The sequence below is a fragment of the Ammodytes marinus genome (genome assembly GCF_949987685.1).
Source record: "Ammodytes marinus genome assembly, chromosome: 18".
Classification (NCBI taxonomy): domain Eukaryota; kingdom Metazoa; phylum Chordata; class Actinopteri; order Uranoscopiformes; family Ammodytidae; genus Ammodytes; species Ammodytes marinus.
The window spans coordinates 21,776,993-21,800,311 of record NC_137222.1 but is presented as its reverse complement, the minus strand read 5'-3'; the positions used below and the strand labels follow the sequence as shown (position 1 = coordinate 21,800,311).

Sequence of the window (23,319 nt, the reverse complement as noted above, 5' to 3'; positions counted from 1 at the left end):
CTGCCACTTGTCTACCTCATATTTTATCATCCCAGGAACGGCTGGTGTCCAAATTAGCTAACAAATATACCCGTAAAGTCTAATGGAAAACCTCATGATCCCTTCTCAGTGTAGGCGCTAAGGCTTCACCATATGAAATTAGTTTCAATGGAGTTTTAAACGTTTTATATCAGCAGGTCAATGGTCACACTAACGCGAGATGCAATGCAAAGTTCTGTCTGTATGGCATACTGTACGGGGCAATGAAATGAGAGGATGATAATTATAAGGTTAATAATAAGAATCACAATGCATTACAAGGCTAGCTAATCGTAAATATACTCATGCATTAAATCTGGGCTATAGCACGGCTGAATGGATAATGTAACTGTGACGCTATAGCTTTATAACAGAAGTTTAAAAAAATGATGCAGAAAATTGAACTGAATCGTGGCTTGATTTAAAAGTGAAACCGATGGTATTAGTATGGGCGGAAACAAGTCAATTCTGGCATCGTTCCAAACAACGTTCCCAATCCCCCAAAAATATCCACATGAGGGGGACAGTGACCCCTATAAAAGTGAAAGAAAAAAAAAGAAAAAATTCGATTTTAAATTATAAATCCCTCAATCCTCGGCAGATGGGACAAAGACAAAAACAGTAATACATCAACAAGAAAAAGAGAGCATAGAAGAAGACAAGCATTTCTCATTTTTGGTTTAAGCGCACCTTTTTTTTTTAGCTATTACAAAAGAAATCACAACTTAAAAAATGTGTAAAGCTTTTTTCCGTTCGTTTAAAGTTACCCAAAAAGAAAAAGAGGAAGAAGAGCAAGTGAATAATTTATGACATACGCTATTATAACATCATCCTAACACTAGTGTCTATGAGGTATATCTGCAACAGTTTGGTAAAGAGAGCACGGTCTGCGCACAACCCTCGCTACACTTTGTCTCCGTGTTTTTCATCATTTAAAGCTTTACAACCATTTGAAGGAAGAGAAGAAAAGAAGAATGTGAAAGGGAACGAGCTGCATTTCCATCAACGCTGGGTTTAGATTTTGATTTCATTTTTATTGTTTGGTCTCTTTGGCCTTCCATATATTAGAAAAACCAAATACTCAAAACATTTTTACATTTGTTGACTCCTGCTAATCTGCTACTGAGAACAGTTTGAAACAAACATACGATCATTTTAAAATTACACTTTACAGTGTTTAGTACTTTTTTTCTGATATTTCCTAAGAAAACCCTAAATGAGTAAAGAGAAAGACAAGAGGTCGTATCGAAAGAGAAGATCTAAAAAGAACAGAAAGCCTTTGGTATTCACACGTTGATTGCATTGAGGGGGAACTCAGGCACTGGAGCTGAGCATGCCAGCGCTGAGGTATTTTTTTATTCACAGGAATAGAAAGTTTATAGCACAACTGAGAGGCGTAGACTTCGCTTTTGGTTCAAGCAAGGCACTCATTCCAAGGTTATCGTATACTTTACAACAAAAGCGCTCTCTACGTTTATTTTTTTTTCGGTTCAGGAAAGCTAGCAAAGATAGCATGAGTCGGAAAACTGGCTCAACCCTTAGCTCAACGCTAACCAGAACAAACCATGTAGCCTCTGTGTTGCCATTTGGCTTCCCTCGTTGATTATTAAGCCAAGTGCTTGTACGGAGGGAAGCTAAATAGCACAACTGGACGTGTACATGTGTGTGTGTACATATATAATACTTGCATATTGATACTGAAAAAATACTGTTTTGTTAAGTTTGTAATGCAACTCTTTGACACGTGGGCGTTTTGTAAATATGATGTGATTCTTTAGCCTTCATTTTCCACAAATCAAAATGCGGAAATTCCACAACATCTCAGATTTGCTTTCATGAGGTTTTGTTTTTTTGGTGTTCAGCATCGGCATTTTAGCAACTGCAGTACATTAGCATTTAGCTGTGCCGAAAACCAGGACCTCCGCAAGCTGTAGGAGTTCTAGTTGTGTCGAGATCTTGTGGGACTCAATAATAAATGGTTCCTCTTTCAATTTGACAGACTCTACAGATAATTCTAAGGACAATAACTGGTTCATTTGGCGTCCTATGCTCAAACAGAAAAGGGCTGAAGCAGCGCTGCGTCATTGTCGTTGCTACGCAGCACACAGTTGGTAACAATCAGCCATCTAATTCCCATTAGCAGGATAAGGTAAAGTAGAAAAGGGGGGAAATAGCTCATAGGCCGCTTGCTGTTCGTAAGGCAATCAGGATATAAGGGTATCTGAGCCATACCTCAACTTTCAGAGAATCTTTTTGAAGAACTGCCTGTTTTCCTGGGGTCAGGACTAAATATTTCCTCATTGAGGCTTCTTGAATCTGCAGCTTTTTGGGGATTTTTGCCTTTTAATTGTAATGGAGTACTTTAACATTGAAGTATTGCTGATTTTACTTGAGTAAGGGATATTAGTACTTCTTCCACCAAGCACATCGAAGTCTAAAGGCCTTATTATACTTCACACAAAGTGCTAGTAAGACAGTTTGAACGACATCTGAAACCCCATGGAATGGTGGGTATGATGACCCCGTATAAGTACAACAATTATACACACTTGTGTTGCCTTTTTTGTGCTACTTAGTTTGTTTCACTGAGGCCTTCAAATTGAAGTCTTTTTCATTAGCAGTGGAAGAGTCGGGGCAAAAAAGGCCAAAGCAGTTCCAATTTGGCCCATATTTGAAATATAAGTTTTACTAACAATTTAAATAAGTTTGGGGTTCTTCTTTTCAGTCTGTAGAATATATCTTTTGTTTGCCATTTATTTGAATTTAGCATTCCAATTTACTCTAACTGTAGAATTGTGTATTTCTGCCTGCACTCCCTGATAATTAGCATCCAACCCGCTACAACTGCATCATTCCCCTTCACACTTAATTCTCTTAATTGTCTGGACACGACAATGTGAGGACATTAGAGAGGGAGGGAAAAGAGAGAAAGAGGAAAAGAGAGAGGGAGTAGAAAGTAGAAAAAGAGGACAAAATGTGGCATCGTCCTTAAGAAGACAAAGAGCACAGAAGCCCAGAGCTGGGCGCAGACCGCACCGAATAGGACAAAAATCTTTGGTTTTCTTTGGTTTCATCAACACGATTAAAAGGACAAATGGAAAGTCAGTGAGGTAGCCTCTCTGGTTCTCACTATTGAAATAGAAAGTTTTTTTTTCCTTTTTACATACACAACAAAGTCAGTCTTGGAAGCAGCTAGCTTTAAGGGACTCCTCAGTTTTCCTTTCCTAACGAGTGAAACAAGTTTGTGCGTTTGCATTCACGCAGTCTCGCACTCCGATACTCTGGTAACACGCAACAAACCAAATGGTAGATTGAACATACCCCCGCTTACAAAGGGGAAATATGCATCCAAATCCTGACACACCCTGACAAAAACACTGGATTTTCTCAGGGAAAAAGAAAGTAGTAAATATGTAGTGTAACAACTCAAAGGGGTTGTAATCACAAAGTAAATATGTTCCTTCGTGCATTCATTAATCTAAAAAAAATGCAACAAATAATCTAATGGCCTGAAGAGAAAAGAAAAACCTGTATAATTGTATAAAGTAAACGTACCAATGAGACTTTTACCAGCGTACGAGCTGCGTGGATGCAAACACACATTGTATATTGGCCTCTCAAGGCTGCCAGTTATCTTTGGTGAGTCGGTTTATATCAACGTGTGGCCCTCACTTCACCTGACCAAGTGTCACTGGAACATCAGTCTGAAATTCATTGCTTGTTCAACAATGGTCAGCAGGATGCAAACAAATAAAAAAAACGAAGCAACCAATAAATTAGCCATAAAAATCACAAGGAGGAAAAGAAAAACAGATGCAGTGCTCATCATTTGGTAGACTATTATTTGTCATTAAGAGATTGTTTTCATTTTCGAAAAAAGAAAAATAGAAATCAGTACCAGGACAAAAAACTAGATTGGCTAAAGAGTGAGAGCAAGTGTTGACATTCAGAAGTATGCGAGTCTAATCGGACATTCCTACATTGTTCTGTCATTTAGTCTAAACATTCATAAAACAACATTTCATTTGCTTTTTAAAGTAAAGCTAACTAAGAATAAATTAACAGGCCTGGCATAAGCACTGCATCTTTGATGCAACTAACATTCTTAAATACTCATAAATATTCATCAAAAACAATTACACCTAATTAAATAACATTAAATTATTATTAAGTACAAAACTATTGTGTTCTAAAACACCTCATAAATAAATACAGCATTAAACAGAAAGTAAAGGAAACGTACAATGTAAACTTTGGCAAAGCTAATCGTCATCAAGGGTAAAAGGGTTCAGAGGGAGATTTGGCAACAAAATTTGTTCGCTTAAATTAATTCACAATTAAAAAGGAAAACATAAATTACTTTCAATTTAAAAAAAAATCACATATTGCAAAACCTAAGAAGGAACATAGTAGTAAAAGTAGACACATAAGTATTGGCAAATCATTCTTAAGTACTCAAAAACAAACAAGCAATGAAAACCTCTTTGGAACAGTTTTTTGGTTTCATACCCATTTTTTTTTCTTTTTCTCTTTTTGGTTTGGCAGGTTTAGCCTGTGTTACATCCAGACAGAACTGCAAGTGGGAATGGAAAATGGCCGCCGCCCCCTGAGCCCTAAACCACGCCCCTCCATTGGGCGTGGTCAGCAGGATTGGGAGGGTCAGGTGGGCGGAGGATTTCTTTGGACTAGAAGCTTTACATACAGAAAAAGAGAGAGAAAACTAAGGATAAAGCTATTTGACCGATATTTCAGCAGTTTCTCTCAGCGGATGGTATTTTTTGGTTTTGTTTAATTTATTGTCGTTGTATATATGGAGCAGCAGCGCAGGTCCTCCCCCCTAAAGAACAAGCTAACAAGGGTTCGTTAGCTACGGACAGTTATCGTGTCCAATCATCCCTCTGTGACGCTCGTCTTCCAGCATGGCAGTGTGGGCTATTACTAGCTAATGTGATGTGATGTAATGATAGATATTTATGTTTTTCCACCCAATCAAATGCTTGTATTCAGCCAAAAAAGCCAAAATTCAACTACACAGACTTTTGTTTCCTGGATTGTCTCCAGTCCATTTATTTCTTGGTCACATTTCTGATTTAGAATTTAACATGCGTAATTCTTTTGGTTGTTTTTCTATTTCAAATATCAAATATTAAATCTCACGCTTGGATATATCACACAATAAAAGTGACAAAGCCTGTTTTGTATTCCGTAGCCAATGAATCACTGCAGGATCAGCTGGTTTCAGCTTGGGTGGAAAAAGTAAAAATTTGGAGACCATGAGTAACACAATGCTACACAATCAAGTGACTGAATTTAAAAAATACGTGATCAAAGTAAGTCTTAAAGGGGTATGGAGGAAATAAAATGTGTCAGTGTGCTACTGTTTGTGTACAGCAAAAAATCTTTGGTATGCACTGTACGTTTCACATAGCAATAATACATTGTCACTCTCTCCGCAGTAGCTAGTGTGCCAGACAACAGCCAGCCGTACATGAAAAAGTGGCATGTTTGAGTCCAGACTGGGTGGAAGCAAAGATAGAAGCGTTTGAGTCGGTCAACAACCAGTTGGGGTTTTTGCTGCTTTCAGCTTGAATGTGTCGAGCTGTACAGAAGTTAAACAGGGACAAAAAATAAACCTTCCCTGTACTGTTGTCTGGCACCTTTTGTAACCGCTGCTGGAGATTGTCAGAGGTAGACTTTGTCCTGTAGAGCAGGTAATGATTTGTGAAGGGACACAAAAAAACACACAAACAGCAACAGCAGCCATCTTTCTTTTTTCTTTTTGAGAGTCAGAAGTTTGTGAAAACATGGCCGGGGCAAAGTGTATGGCTGTGAAGGATTTGTATTACTATGATGGCTGGATGTGTTTGATGCCATGCTGGAACGACCAAATTCCTAATACCAGATACAAACTGTACATTTGAGCTTTTAGCTTAGAAAGACACAATACTGTAGGCTACAGACCTGTATCAGTCGGGAAATTAGCTTGATAGGCTATAATAATACAATAGATAATACCGCATATGCTGAATAAAAATTGTTATCCAACATCCTGGCTAAGTTTGTAAAGTTTAATAAGGATATAATGATTAAGGAAATGCTACTAGCTTGATAAGCCTACATGCTAACTTTTTGTGTACAGATTTAGTAGAGTAACAATTACAGAAACTGATTTGAAAAAATAAATAAACAGCACACCACTCCCAGCATGGATGCACACCATGCTTTGGGTGTATGCTGGTTTGTGAAAGCAGAGCGTTTCTTTTTTTGGGGGGGAGGAGAACTGCTGCCGGAGTTAACGGTGAATCTTTGGTTTGTTAGCTGCTGAGGTTTCTGTTGTTCTTTTAACCATTTTTTTACTTTGAAAAACTGCATAGGCACACGTTAAAGACACTCTTCAACCGTGAGAGACACATTAATGTTCTGCCTTTTCTGGGGGGTCAGAGGGAAGAAAAACGGACGTCCTCCATTGGTTCCTTCCCTCCTTCCCGTGTGGTTTTACCCTTTTCAGTCCCCAACTTGCTTCCCCCTTAAAGATGGCCTGACGCAACATCAGTCAGAACAAAGCTACTTCTCCTCTTCCGTGGTGTCATCCGTCTTTCTATCCTTCGTTCTCCTCGTCGTCATCATCCTCCTTCCTCGACATTGTCGCCACCACTCTTTTTTTGTGTTTTTTTTTTGTTTTGTCTTTTTTTGGTAATAATTCTCTTCCATCTTCAGTTCGTTTTTTTTCCATTTTTTGGAACAGTTAGGTGCAGAAAAAGGTTTTCTTTGGTTTCGATTTGTCAATAAATAGAAAAAGTCTCAAGTGTCCATTTTGTTTTGTTTAAATCGTTCGTAAAGCCTTTGGCTCGCCTCTAACCAGGCTGGGACTCAGCCTGGGGGTTTCTAAGGAGCAGGGGCTGCTGACTGACGCCTTTCCTTTGGTTTGGTTCTTTTTTTTTGGTTTCGATAGCTTGAGTTAGAGATGATTGATGAGGTGATTGTGGATGAGAAAGGCTGTTAAAAGGTGGTGGTGGCGCTTGAGGTTTTTTGGGTGCGTTAGTATTTACATCAGGCTGTACAGTGTGACAATATCCAACTAAAATCAATGGCCATTGTGGGATTTGGTTGTGATGGATGCTTGGTGAAGTTTGTATGGACACAAAGATTGTCAGGGAACCAGACAGAGAAATCTTGCCTCCATGTCTGAGTCAATCTTTCTGTCTGCAATCTTTTAACCAAGCATCCGACTCTACAAAGCTGCAAACAAATATTTGCCTGAATATACAGTATTACTAACATAATAATTTGTTTGCAGCGTTGATACCGGTCTTCTGTCTTCCATCCCGCTGACCCTCTGGAAAAGACGAACCTGCCAGGCATCGTCTTAAGATTGTCCTCTTTAACTATTACAAAGGCCCTGATTCGCCTGGCCAGTTCGTCTTCCACGGGTTCACACGGATCACTGGTTCTACTGTTGTGTCTGTCACTAGAGTTTTTGGTTTGTTTTTTGGGGGGGTATATATATCTGTGATAGCTTGAGGTTTCCAAAAAGCATCTTAGTACTACAGCTTGATCTACACCAATGGGTTACATCTCCGAGCAGAGGCCTTAGGTGTCAAACTAGCTCTTTTGTGCTGCAGTTTTGTATCTGGAAGAGAGCTGTAGCTGTAAAGAAGGTGCATGTTTGAGTTTTTGCATTTCAAATCTCATGTTTACCTCTAATTCACCAAATTGTTTGCGCATACATTCTGCTGCAATTGATAACAATGTCAGCTATCGGCGACATACAGCACTAGCTTTGAGTTGTGTTAGTTATTATTTGTTCTGATTGAAAACAAAGGTTTTGCTAATGCTAAGATGCTTAGTGGAAACCACTGCCCTGATGGATGAGTTGGTATGATGGGTGGGTGAAGCCAGGGTAAAATGGAGCTTAGCTTTGGTTCAGCTGACAATGCTTTTCGGTCAGGGTTGGGGGTTCCGGGGAACGTTGGGGAATGATTCTTTCAAGTTGAGTATGTGTGTGTGTGTTGCTGTAAAGCAGGTGTATTTGCTTGTCTACGTGTGTGGGTGTGCATTCGTACATTGTAGTGTGTAACGACGGCTGCCGAATGGATTTCAACCACTGTTTAGAAAAAAATGGTATCCTGAGTTTTTCTAAGATGTGAAAACCACTCGGCTTGGCAGAGAGCCCCGGTTCTATTGCAAAGAAAATGTGCTTCAAGATTGTGCTCACATAAGTTGTATATTCACATATAATCCACTGACACTCTTGGGAAAGCTTGTGACTCTACATGTCGGCTCAAATAATGAGGAAAGCTGCATGTGCCTTGGTGAATGTTTGTGTGTTTGTCGGTTTGTTTGTGCTTGAGGTCAACTTTAGTTATACATTTCCATTTTAGAATGGACACGGAACATTTCGGAAGCCAACTCAACTTCAATTTTGGTCTTAGGGGGGGAAACAGACTTTGGTTTTAACTTTTAGTGTTGAAATCGGAGACTGCACAGCCAAATTACCACGGGACTGTTTTTCTTCCATTACCCGGGTACATTTATAAACTGACCAGTTTCTTGAGCAAAATCGTGAATCGTGAACCTACTGATTTAGATAAAAGAAAAATAATATATTTTCTTAACATATGGTCCCCTAGCTTTTCCTGTGATCATACTGAGCACACTCTGTCCAAGCTAGTAAATGGGCCCAATGCTGAGATCATATTGTCAAATTACTATTTCCAAGGTCAAGAATGAATGCCTCCTCATGTGTCTTTGGTTTGGTTAAAAAAATAGATTGAATGTACAGTCCAGCTTCACCCTTTGCTGCACAAACTAAACTAACTTTGGCTGTGCAATCTTCAAAAACCCTACTTCTGAATGTGAACGTCCTCAACTCAATTTCCACAGAGAACTGTGAGAAAAACTTCTAGCACATTCTGCAGTCATAAAGCTTTCATTGGTTATCTCGTTTGGTTTGGTTGGTTCCTAGCTTATATTGCATAATAGAAAACACCCATTGTCTTCTAGTCTTTGGTATTTTTGGGCTAGTGTGTCAGCCTATTTGTCCTAAAGGAGACATCAGCAGATGTTTTTCTGGTTGATGGATGAGTTTACCCCTTCAGCTTCTCTTTATGGATGTATGGATGGAATTTGGAAAAAGGCGGTTCAGCTACAAGCAAGTGGTCGCGCAGTGAGCAGCCCCTCTCTCTTTCGGGTTTGTCGCGCATCGACAAACGCAACAAACAAAAAAAAAACAGACCAACAAAAATGTAAAAAGTCTGGTTTCAACCTCGACCCGCGTCCCTTTTAACCCCGCCCTCCCCTTCAACTCCTCCCTCCCTGTGGCTCTCCTTCAGCTATCATCTATTTATCACGCTTTGGTACAAGTGCTGGACGCCGAGGAATGGCCGCCGGGGCTGCCTCCGTCGTCTGCCCATTTGTCCAGGCTCCGGCGGCGGGCGTTCATGAAGAAGTTGCTGACGGTGGTGAGCTCCAGGCCCAGCTGCTGGGAGATGGTCATCTGCATCTCCTTGGACGGCCGCTTGTTCTCCTTGAAGATGGCCAGCAGGGTGCGCCGCTGCAGGTCGGTGAAGACCAGCCGCGACTTCTTTGGCGTACTGTTGCGGTCCTTGGCCGTGTCCTGCTCCTTCCGTTTGCAAGCTGCGAGGGAAAAAGAGGAGGGTGAGGGTAGGGTCAGGGAGGAGAGCAGGATAGCAGAGGAGACATAGAAAGTATTAGTGTTTGTTTCTTGTGATGGTTGGACAACAGTTCAATATTGGAGGAGGATTCTAGACTGGTGAGATGATGGTGATCTCGCAAGCTTCACATTTGTTTCTCTCTCCCGCGGATCAAGTCTGGCCTTTTTGAAATCTCCGGGGGAAGGCAGCTCCCTGATTGGTTCACATAGTCGTCAATCTAGCCTCCTGAGACCAGCCGTCAACGAATGCAAGATCCATTCAGGGGGCTGCCTTCCACGGACGGATGGAAAGTGGAGAGACAGATAGCCTCCAGTCAGACCGGGGTCTGACTGGAGGCTATATTGACGACTACACAAACCAATCAGGGGCAGCCTTCCACGAACGAAGGAACGTTAGGTCGGAAAGCCGGTTCTAATTGGCCCGGCCATTTTTTTAATAAATCTTGGCAAGTATGCCCATTATGGTCTGCTGTAAGTACCCCAATGTTGCTTTTAATGTGCTGTTTTTGGTCTAATAATAGATTACATTGAATGACTTGTACACGATATTCAAAAGTATAAACAAGGCACACGAAAAGATAATTTAGCTTTAGGCCAGATTTGACTTCACATAGTTTTTTCCGCATTACATTGATGTCTGTTAGAATGTGGAATTATTTGGGAATTCTTGGACTTATTTAGGACCATGAGCTGGAGGAAAAACTAAACAAAACAAAACAGTATTAATAGTAATAAGAGTCGCTCTAATGACTTTGCTGTCGTACAGTATATCAGACAGTCACGAGGAGGGAGAGGAAGAGGTCTGGGTGTGATTTGATTAACTCTCCGAATTAAGTATGCAGGAGTCAGAGCCCGGCTGATCACTACCAATCAGGTTAAGGACTCAATTCAGTCACAAAACTATTATGTTTCTACTTTAACTACTGTATCTGTGCTGTAGACACACACACACACACACACACACACACACACACACACACACACACACACACACACGTGCACAAACAGCCCTCCTTCTGTCTCACAACGTTTAGCGGTTGATGACGGTTGTGAATAATGAAAGCGGACTCTTCTTGCTTCTCTTCTGCTGTCTGGTGCACTGTGACTTTTGGTGTGTCAGTGAAGTGAACATTGTCTAAGGTATATTCTCAAAACTTAGTAAACAAACTTTCCTCACAGGAAAATTGGATCTCTGAAACACTGTTAAAAGTGACAAAGCTTCCTGAGTTTTTACTGTTACTAAGTTAATGTTTCTCTGTTGTTGTTTACAGCAGCAGGGCCCACAGTTTTGTTTACGAAAATAATCTAGTCTTACGTTTGATTCCAGGAGTCGCTGAATAATTTGGTTTTGATTCATGGTTACATAATAGTTCAATACTAAAAATGACATGTATAGTAAATATGTATTGTAAACTAACTGCAGGCTTTGCAAATGTAAAAAAAAAAAAAGTCCCCCTCTGCTGAAACTACATATTGCACCTTTTAAGCACTCCTGATGGAAGCACACTTCTGATTTAAGTAACCCGTTTAAACCAGAGACACCATGTTTCCCCCAAATACATATTTGTAAACCTTGGGATGTGTATGTTATTTCCACAACTCAGTGTTCTACTAATGTGAAAATGTAATACCTAGCATAGTTGATTGTTGCTGGGTGCAATGACTTAAATGTAAATGCCCTGCTGTACTTGTGGACTCTGTTCTCCGGTTACATATACTGCAGGTGAAATGTGGTACAATGAGTTATTCCTCTTCCACACTGTCAATCTGTTGTAGTTGTTATACGGTCTGTCACTGACAGGTGGCACTATTGATCTATGCATATGAAGAATGCAGAGCCACTAACACACCGGGTTTAAAAAAATATGCCCAGATGAGAGAGAGAGACACACACACACACACACACACACACACACACACACACACACACACACACACACACACACAGACAGAGCGAAATATACACGTCTGCTTTGAATAATCACATATTCAAACACGACAAATTGTAAATAAAAGACAAACAAAATTAAACAATACTGGAATGATTACTTGTACTAATAATGAAATTAATAATTTAAATCATTTTCATGAAAGCCGCTTTAAATGGACATAACATCACTCATTTTAAATTAACTACTTTCATATCTGCAGCTTATTATTTGGCTTTTTCTTTTATCTCAACCCTAACCCATTGTTCCCAAATTCTCAAAAGTGCTGGATTGTTATCTTCATTATTTTAGCTGGATTTGGATTAAGGTGCTGCTCAAGGTATTATATATATATATATATATATATATATATATATATATATATATATATATATATATATATATATTTATATGTGTAGGCTCATATATAGACAGGACATATTACACGGTATATAGAAGAACATCAACAGATGTGTCACAGTTTTGTTCGTGTTAACTCAAAGTCTTTGGACATTAGACCCGACTATTTGCAGGGCGATCTTTGTGATAAAACATCTGACTGTCAGCTAAAATGTAAATGACTGTTGTTGACAGCCTTTTCCGTGGTCCATCTCTTTATGCTGCTACAACTGCTAACACTATTTGTTCTACTACCCTGGCTTCTTCTAATAACAGCTGTGGAGAGGGGTTTTTCCTTTAAGGTGATTTTTAAGACTTTTAATGGCTGATAAATATTGTCTGTTTTTGAAATTTCGTCTTGGTACAATATCCTGTCTTCCTAATATTAATAATATAAGAATAACATAATTTATATATTATAATCTAAACCACTAACATAATAATTATATAATAATAATGATATCAAATCTAAATGTGAATGCAAATAGAAGAAAAGAATGAATCAATAAAACAAAAATTTAATATATAAAAATATAATATGTCTTGAAGTGAATTTGTAACAATAATAATAATAGGCAAACTTTTATAACAGGGAGTTTCTTGCACACATACACATATAATGCATATTAACATTCATAACTGTGTATATATGAACAATATTCTTTCTGTCATGTATTTGTGCACCTTTGCACACCACTTGTGTTGATCATAGTAGCTCTGACAGAAGAGAGACTGCAGCTCTTTGTGTTCAATATAAAATCTATACAGATGCAACCCCTGCTTCCCTGGCATGGTTAACTATCGATGCCATTCATTCATTCTTAAGAATCAAAGCCGCCGTTATTTTGTCGTGAGGGGCCAGTGGTCGTTTTCAATTGGATTTACACATTTTCATTTTGCATTGTTAACACTGGCCAGGGCACCCGAGAATTCTCTTTGGTGGTCCTGATTCAAATGTACAGCTCTCTTCCTCCTGTTAGCTGCTTACTGGTGTACGATGACAAGCAGCTCAGCGGCAGCTCACCCCAGACAATGTTTTTTTTTTTTTAAGTGCAGACACATTTACGCGTAAAAAGGGAGCAATCAAAAAACTCCCACCCACACAAACGCAGACCTGCCTTCAATGGAGAAGAGCACGCCTGAGTGATCCAATCAGCCTCTCTCCCCCCCTGGTCCAGGTTACAGTAAGGATCAAACACGCAATTATATTATTCAAAAGGGGTTTACCGGTTTGAGGAAGGGGGGGCGGGAGTGAGGAGGGGGGAGGGGTGGCTTTTCTTTAAAGGTAAGGCTTGAATCAATAGGATCAATAAAGCAGGGTTCCTCTGTCTTTCATCAGCTCTACCCGTCTCTCTCTCTCTCTCTCTCTCTCTCTCTCTCTCTCTCTCTCTCTCTTGCAGACATCACATCAGTGTGTTGCTAAATGCGTCTCTAACTGCAAACCTGATCAGCAGAAAAATGTGCGGAACTGCTCATCTTGTGTTTCTATTTTTTTCCTGTGTGTGTGTGTGTGTGTGTGTGTGTGTGTGTGTGTGTGTGTGAATCAGCTGTCTGGTTGCTCTGTCACAGTAAACCTCCATATTCTATTGTGTTGATACCCTTTCATAGGAATTAACACTAAAATCATAGTCGTCAAAATTATTGTTTCATCTGAACACCCAATTTGACGTCACCGTATGATGCAAAATTCTCATTAATGCATCTCCAGCACAATATTTATCTTGATTTATTTTTTTATTTAAGTTATCATTATCGTGGCATAGCCATCTTTATTATGGCTGGGAATCAGACTGGAATACCCAGACAAAATGTGTCTGTCGCAGTGATCCAAAAATGGTAAAGAATTGAATGTTGGTCACACTTGTGTGCTCAGATTCTTCAGATGATTTCAATCATAATTTTGACAGTTTTATACTTTTTTGGAGAAAAAATAAAAATATATTTCTAATAACACAAAGTATGATTTTAATATTGGTTCGTGGGTATTGTATCAGTACTGTTGTCAAAAATGTCAAATCATACCCTGCCAAGATATTATTCAGCCATAGCCAAAAAAAACAACCATTAACAAAATCAAAACTCGAGTGCCAAGGCTGTGTTTTAATGCTGAATTTCTTTCCAGGGCACACACGGTATGGACAGGTAGCAGATCATGAGGAGATATTCACTGATTTTGACAAAAAGTGATTTTGACTACAAGTGTTCTCCAGAATTGCCAGATTCACCTTTAACTATTTTTTATTCTTTTATGACTATTTCAAAACCTTCATGAGCAACATTTATTTTTGTGCTCTTGATCCGGAACTATCGCAATCAAAATCAATACTATTGTAATAATACTAAACACTTATCCAACATATTCCTCACCACAGTCACATAACAATGATGTCACAATAACACTCCATGCATCACGTTCATTTTCACCATGGAAACTATGCTCAGTGAGATCACCATCATATTTATGATCAATATTACAGACAGTCATCTATTCATAATCATGTTCCTCGCTATCATTTCAATGTCATTACGTAAAGGCATCATCCAAGGCTTCATTCAAAATGTCCTAATCTGTCTGGTTCAAACACATCTTGGCAATGCCACTACCGGAAAGATTCCTGCCTTTATAAACACACAAGTATTCACCCTGGCTGACTATTCAATGCAACTGTTTTAAGACGAACAATAGGTACTATAGAATACATAACTAATTACATCTTCACCTCATCACTTGATAGTGTGAAAAGACTTGAGGCAGTAGTGGATGATGGTCATCTTTCGTAAAAGGGTTCTCAACTCTCACGCAATGAGAGTGAGACACACACATTTCAGTGGCGCATTTCGTGGCGCCGGCCGCTCACTTCACAGAATCCGGGGATGTAAAGTTTTTGAATGTGGGATGTTCGGTTTGGGAGTTATAGAGCAAAAAGCAAAAAAATCGCGGAGAAATTGTGGGAGCTGAAATGGAAAGTCCATTTTGCAGTTGCAATTTTGCTAATAATCTTTAACGGCTTAAATGGACGTGGCCAATGCTAAATTGTGCAGCATAATTCAGTGAATCTATGGATATACTGTAAAGGTTTTTGAATTTGGGATGTTTGGTTGGGGAGTTATGAGCAAAAAGAGAATGTCAGCCTCTCCACTGTAAAAAAGTGGACAGCGAGCATCAGTAATATCCAGTATCCATATTTGCTGAACTGAACTAAGAGTTTTACCCCCCCCCCCCCCCCCCCCCCAAACAACTACCCTAGGCCTACACCCATCTCACTAGTCTGGCATTTGGTATTAAACCAGTTATACTTTCATCATAAAATTACTACAATAGGCTATATTTTAACTAAAACAAAGAAATTATACTGAACTGAACTTCTGTTAAAAACCATTATTATGCTTTAAATTAATAAATAAACACAAAAAAAAAATGTTGCATGGGAAATCCGCTTCTGTCTCACTCTAAACTATTTACAAAAGTTGAGAACCCTGTTAGTAGGTAGCTTCTTGTCCTTGAGAGCCAACATAGCTTCTGTAAATTCTTCCAATGGGAGAGAGCTAAATGGAGCCGCTAAAATACTCATATATAACACACTGTGCCTATACAATGTCAGCCGACTTAATGTTAATGCTAGTTTAATTATCTAGCATAATGATGAAGTCTGCCAGCAACTATTGTTCTTTCATCAGGAAGAGCTGACCTGCGTCCCTCTGAAATCAAGGGCCCCTTCTTTCCAAACAACTGCTACAGTTATCACAATGAAAGGCTTGGCTGGCGTTCCTAAACTAAAAGCCAATTACAACTTCAAAGTTCACGTGAGCAGCATTTATCAGTCTGAAACTAATTAAAGTGACTCCAACATGACATGAATCCAGCCTTCTGCCATTCCAAAGACTATCACCGTGACATTTTGAAATTAATTACTAGAGTGGGACCAGGCTAAATTAGTGCTAAAATGATGCTCAGACACGCATACTAACACATCTGTTGTACACACCTATTGAGAAACACAAGACTTACAGTTTGAAACACAATCAGGTGTCTACACCCACTGCTGACCAAGGGGTCAAGTCTTCCAATATTACATTTTTTTTCTATTCACTTGAATAGGGTTGAGTCAAGTGCTGAGCCTCAAGAGCTACTGGTTACTCTCTCACAGCAAACACATCAATGCATTATGTGGATGTTTTAAGAGTCGAGTGTGTTTTTGAAGCAGCCATTTCAAGTGAATACATTGACATGGAGAGAACAGACAGACAGAGAGCTTATGTGGGAGAGCGGAGATGGAGAGTAGAAGATAAATGGCAGAAGAGAAAAAGAAGAAAAAGCAGAGATGTGACAACTCCAGACTTTTGTAAGGATACAATCTTTTGAAAAGTTCATATACCTTCTTGTTGGCGCTCTGAGCCCGTTTGTGACAGTCGCCAATTGATTTTCTATCAATCAGCTGATCAATGAATGGAGTAATTATTCAGAACTAGTTGTAATAAATCCTAAAGAAAACAAAGCCATCCAGAGTACTTCTTCATGTGTTGATGATTAATTGTGGCCATGGGCGACCACCTGCAGTAGATTTAAAACATGGTGTCCCTCAGGGCTCTATGCTAGGCCCAATTCTTTTCATCCTGAGGGCCCCTGGTTATTGGAAAACATAACATGTATTCCCATAGCTAGATAAATAATAACCAGCTATCAATATGTGTCCTATGCCTCTTATCAACAACTCTATTGTGATATTAACCTGTTCTTGACAACTTCTCTTGAATAAATCAAAATACGATTATTTATCTTATTGGAGTAAAGTCTGAAAAAGGGAAACTGCAGGTTGCCTAAATATAAAAGACACATTGAACATGTAAGGAATAATCAACGAGTAAGTGTACCTTCTACAGAGTCGTGCCTCACAACCGGATAACAACAATAAGTTGATTATCCAGTCTATAGCATGGTCAGGTGGTCGAGGTGATTAAACCTGAGCCCACCTACATGTGTGTCACACGGTTATAACACACACCTGCCAGCCAATCAGCAAATGTTTCTCAACTTTGCTTTTTTCTTGTTTTCACGCCATCATTTGTATCAATTCCATAAACAATTGTGACTATCAGAATTATTAGAGTTTATATTTCGATCATGCACTTTTACGTTTAGCATTTGTGTTAATAAAAAATAGGTTTATTAAAAGTAAAAGCAAAAGTTTGACAGAGAGGAAGTGAGTGAGCCAGTAAGCTTTGGTTTCATTTTACAGACAGACAGACAGACAGACAGACAGACAGACAGACAGACAGACAGACAGAGAGAGGAGAAAGAGGAGCTCAGCAGTCATTAGACACTGTTTCCCTTCTCGCCACAAAGATATATCACAGCCCGGCAGCTTCACCATGGCAGCCTCAGTCTCACAGTCAAATGTGCATGAACTGTCGCTGCCGTCGCTAATGGACACTATTTCCCACTAAATGCTATATGTAATGGAAAATGTGGAACTGCTCACAAATCTGATCCTCGATCAGCTATCACCAAGTCACACACTGAATAGGAAGTACCCATCCCTCACCTTATTCTAATCCAGCACTCAGTACAGGTTTCAGGATGCTAATAGCTAATTATGCACACTGAGCTAACAGGGAGGTTTCCTTCTTGCAATATTGAGCATTTCCGTCTTTTAGCATTTTCAGGCATAACTCTGTCTGTTTCTACTGTATGATAGCTAGACACAGAGACAACGGTTAAAGAGAGTCAACGTGGTGGTTATTGAGATGTCAAATCAGGTCCACATTCTGACCTAACATGTGTCCCTTAACGGAGAACAGCCCCTGATTGGTCCATGTAGTCGTCAATGAAGCCTTGTGAGACCAGCTACTGTATATCTCACAAGCTTCACACTCATCGGTCCATGTTGACGTCAACGATTACAAGAACCAATCAGGGGCTACCGTTCACTAACGGACAGAAAGTGGGAGGGTCCAGTCGGACTGGAGGCTAAATTGGTGACTAAATTAGCCAATCAGGACGGAAAAGCAGTCTGAAAGTGGGCTCTGATTGGCCCGGTCTTTATTTGACCAGCTCCTCCCCACGGAGATTGGAGGAAATCCAGACTGATCTGCGGGAGATTTTGAAGCACACAAGATCCGGCTGGTCTGGCCAGGCTAGAGTCTGAGGATGTTTGCAGCTGAATATGAAGCCACAGCCGGTGTCAGGACACTACATACACAGACAGACAGGCTGTCTCTTATTCTTTCTCTCTTCGGCTCAGGACTTTCTCCCCGTGTCATTTAGTATTTTCACTGTCTCCTCTATCCCTTTCCTCCCTCTCTCTCTCCTTTGTCTTTTTCTTCTTTTACAGCTCTCACCTGTCCCATCTCCCTTTAGCATCTAATGGTTTTGTCTTTCCTCCTCTCCATTATTATCTCTCATTGTCTTCCCTTTCTCTCCTTTCCTCCCTCTCTCTCTCTTTTCTTGTCTTCCTTCCTGTCTCCTTTCCTCCGTGTCTCCTCCATCTTTCCCCTTCCTCTCCATGTCTCAATGCTATTCCTTCTCTCTGTGTATTTTTTTTATTGCACCATTACCACTTAAGCCCTGGTATCCATTACACAGAGGGCATATAAGTGCAGGGTAAGTAGTAAAGTCGCCCTTCATACATACACTCCAGCGCTTGCGTGTGGCGCCACATTTCGACACTGTGACGAGCCGGCAGGGCTGAGCAATGTTTTGATGAAATCATAAATAAGCTGTGACGTCAGAGGCAGTGCATGTTATTTAGTCGGTTTTAAAGGGCTTTTGACCCAGACTCGCCGCTAGCACATTTCAATTTGCTCTGCAGCTTACTCTGGGCTCAAACCATTGGAGCTCATTATTAACTATGTCAGGAAGATTCAGAGTCACCAATCAAATGGTACTATCTTATAGTGACGGGCGCAACCAGATGACGACAATGCTGCATCGTCAAAGTCTTGATAGTAAACATTAAACAACAATGATGGCTGCAGATACACTGTTTGAAAAGGCTTTGGCCTCGACACTTTACGATTTTGACTCAGTTTTTTCTCTAAAAAAATGAAGACAGCACTTAAGTCTTTCAATAGCAAGAAAGATGTATTTGCTGTTTTGCTGATTGGATATGTCAAAAGTTTAATGACCAGTTAGCCCCGCTGGCTGCCAAACGGCATAATATTTTCCATTGCTCTGATTGGTCGTAGTCAGTTGGGAAGGTCTATTGTCCAGACCCTACATTGTTCTAGATGTGGGCCTGCATTTCCAGGCTAGTTAACAGTCAAAGATCAAATAGCCCAAGAATTGGTATCATTACTTCCTTTACATGAGGTCCCTCTGTTAGGTCGGACATGACGCATTGAGGCCTCAGCCATCGCCTCATGCCAACCGTTAAACGCTGTGCAATCAACACCGAAAAAACGCATTTAACACAAAAAAACAACAAATGAATCCGAAATTGAGCAAAAATACAGGACACACAGTACCACCACTCACACACAAGCCCACGTGCACACCACAAACACACATGCTTGAATCAGTGCACACTGAAGATACCATTCCAGCTAGTGACAAAGTGATGCAATAATCACCCATAGAGCACATTTTGATCCAGAGAGACTGCAATACATTTACAATTACGGGCTCACACTCACCACGGCTGTGTCGACCGACTGGTGTTGCTGGTCACTGCAAGTCTCTACTGCTTCTACCTCTGGCCTTTGTACGTTTTATTTCTGTAAAGGGTTAAACATTTTTTCAGAAGTTGCCATTGGTATTTTAAAGTGGTTGTGAGACTGTGTTAATTTTGCTACAGCCTTGGTTAGTTGTGTGTTACAACAACGCATAGCAATGATGCTGGTGAGCGATTCACAAGTGATAACTGCTATGAAAAGCACCAATGCAAATAAACTGAAGGTTCTTACTAGTAGACTCTAGCATGGCTGCCTGGCAAACACACACACACTTCATATCCCAGCACTTAAACTCACACGCACGCATGTACACAGACACAAAGCATTTAGCAATCAGCACACTGCTTTAAGAAGATTGTGTGTGTTTGTTTGTGTGTTTGTGTGTGTTTGTGTGTGTGTGTGTGTGTGTGTGTGTGTGTGTGTGTGTGTGTGTGTGTGTGTGTGTGTGTGTGTGTGTGTGTGTGCAAGTGCATGTTTAATGCACCACAATGTTTTCCTCCCTACGTTTTGAGAGGATAACCGGAAATGGAACAACAGACTGAAGACACTCTGTCTCTGTTTCTCTCTCGCTCTCTCCATCTCTCTCTCTCTCTCTCTCTCACACACACACACACACACACACACACACACACACACACACACACACACACACACACACACACACACTCACACTCACACTCACACACACACACACACACACACACACACACACACACACACACACACACACACACACACACACACACACACACACTGAATGAATTAAAGGATATTTTCCTTTTATAATACAGTATTGGAATGTATGTCTATCAGCTGAGGAACGCTTTATCTTCTTAACGATTAAGTGTTGTTCTTCTAACTTACCATTGAATTATTTGGCCTGTGAAATGTTACAACAGAGTAGCAAATGCCACTCACCTCCATTTCCACATCCTAAAGTTTCACCTTCACTTTATGTTTTCCTTCATAATTCAGCAAATGAGCATTGAAAAGCTTTAGCTAAGATGTTAACAGATTCTGTACATACAGTTTATTTAATGCATTCATGGTTCCATTACTATGGAATGGATTACAATGTAATAACTTACAGTTTTTGCCTAATGCTTACACACTAATAGTGGTTGCTAGGCCCAAAGCATCACAACCTCTAACTTTGGTGACCATGCCCTAAACACAAGCACCAACCCTACAAACACAATAAGTGCACTGTGTTTGAAATTCTCCAACACACTTCTTGCAAAACACTACACACTGTTTTTTACATAAGACACATTGTTCATAAATGAAATCTCCTGCAATCATTGGGAAAACACATCTATTTAAAATACAAAACACAACTAAAATTGGAAAAGCACACAGACTCACACACATGAAAAATAAAAAAGTAAAGCTAATTGAATACCAATCAGTGTGAGCTTTAGCATTACAAATACACTTCAGGTGAGCTCAGCTCCTTTGTGAGACAGTAAGAGTCAGGGGAAAAGGAAGAGAGAGCGGCAGGAGGATGATGACAAAGGAGACAACAGACGGAGACAGGGTCACTATAGTGGACCATGTTATAGATCATGGCCTAACCATATAGGAGCCTGGGCAGAGAGTCCAGCCCAACTGCACAGTAGCTCCATAATTACTGTAAGACATTTAGACTGGATATCAGGAATATTTTCGCTGTTGCTTCTCTGACATTGCATGTGATGTCGATGAGGCGATGTGGCCAGACGCAAACATGAGGCGGTATCCATAAAAGGATACATAATCCACCCTCCCCATTCCTTACAACACTAATCTTTTTTACTGTAATTGTTTCAGAGTTCATAGAGACACACTGAATTGCTTGTTGAGCTGCGATCCTACCTATTTGTTGTGTTTTTTTCTTTTTTTGGCCAAAACCATGAAATTGCAATACAAACTTTTTTTCAGAAGCTTTTCTATATTTTTTCATGTGTCTAAATGAAAATATAGTGGATCAATCTTTCCCAAAAATTCTGCAAGAGGTTGGCTACGGCATGCAAGGCGATATTTCCCCCGTTTCTTGGCAAGGGAGGACATTGCCTGTGACGTGGATGAGGTGATGTGGCCAGATGCCAACAGGAGACAGGATCCATAGCCTAAATGTCTTCCAATCATTCCCCTACAACACTATGTTTTGTAGAACACACAGTGTTTTACATAAGACACATTGGTCAAAAAGGAAATCACCTGCAATCCTTTGGAAAACACATCTATTTAAAATACAAAACACAACTAAAATTGGAAAAGCACACAGACTCACACACATGAAAAATAAAAAATAAAGCATGTCTGTACAGAAGTACTTACTATTCTCACATAGTGACTTGAAGTGGTCAATTCATTGATTATCAAAATGTCTGTAATTAACTTTATGTTGATTGGTTAATCACATAATCAATATGTGTCTGCACTCAGCTCTGCAGATAAAGGAATGTAATGAATGCACAACATATACGTATGGAGCACACTGAAGAATAAGTGTCATTATATCCACTGCAACAGCTTTAAATGCCTCAATCACAGTGTGTGTGTGTGTGTGTGTGTGTGTGTGTGTGTGTGTGTAGCCTGTTATGTCTTCTTCCTCATGGCCACAGAGCTCCATTGTTGTCTAGAAAATGTATTACAGTTTTTGTCTAATGCTTAAACACTAATAGTGGTTGCTAGGCCCAAAGCATCACAACCTCTAACTTTGGTGACCATGCCCTAAACACAAGCACCAACCCCACAAACACAAAATATGCTTTGCACTGTGTTTGAAATTCTCCAACACACTTCTTGCAAAACACTACACACTGTTTTTTACATAAGACACATTGTTCAAAAATGAAATCTCCTGCAATCATTGGGAAAACACATCTATGTGAAATACTAAACACATCCAAACTTGGAAAAGCACACAGACTCACACACATGAAATGTACAAAATAAAGCTAATTGAATACCAATCAGTGTGAGCTTTAGCATTACAAATAGACTTCAGGTGAGCTCAGCTTCTTTGTGAGACAGTAAGAGTCAGGGGAAGAGGACAAGAGAGAGCGGCAGGAGGACGAGGACAAAGAAGGCAACAGACGGAGGCAGGGTCACTAGTGGACCATGTTATAGATCATGGCCTATCAATGTAGGAGCCTGGGCAGAGAGTCCAGCCCAACTACACAATAGCTCCATAATTAGTTCATTTAGACTGGATATCAGGAATATTTTTCGCTGTTGCTTCTCAAAGGATGACATTGCATGTGATGTCGATGAGGCGATGTGGCAAGACACAAACGGGAGGCGGTATCCAAAGGGTTCATAATCCACCTGCCCCATTCCATACAACACTGGTTTTTTTTTCATTTTCTCGTAATTGTTTCAGAGTTTACAGTATAGTAGTGATACACTGAATTGCTTCTTGAACTGCATCCTACCTATTGTTTTTTTGTTGGCCAAAACCATGACATCGCAAAATACACTTTTCTTTCCAGAAGCTTTTTTATTTTTATTTTCATATGTCTAGATGAACTGTAGTGAATCAATCTTCCACAAAAAAAATCAGTGTGAGACTTCTAAAATCAAAAACCATCCAAAGTACTAATACAGCTGTGTTTTGCATAAAGCACATCTGTGTGTTGTTGCTGT

General features: G+C 39.9%; 1 protein-coding gene across 1 annotated transcript in view; it reads right to left on the bottom strand.

Annotated features, from left to right (window-relative positions):
• Positions 1 to 9,364: 9,364 nt before the first annotated feature.
• The window catches only part of onecut2 (one cut homeobox 2), a gene marked incomplete at both ends in the record, with an annotated part of 34,816 nt that continues 20,861 nt past the window's right edge, over positions 9,365 to 23,319 (bottom strand). The window contains one exon of the mRNA XM_080046279.1: positions 9,365 to 9,654. Within this exon, the coding sequence (XP_079902405.1) occupies positions 9,365 to 9,654 (290 nt within the window). The remainder of the gene's footprint in view (positions 9,655 to 23,319) is intronic.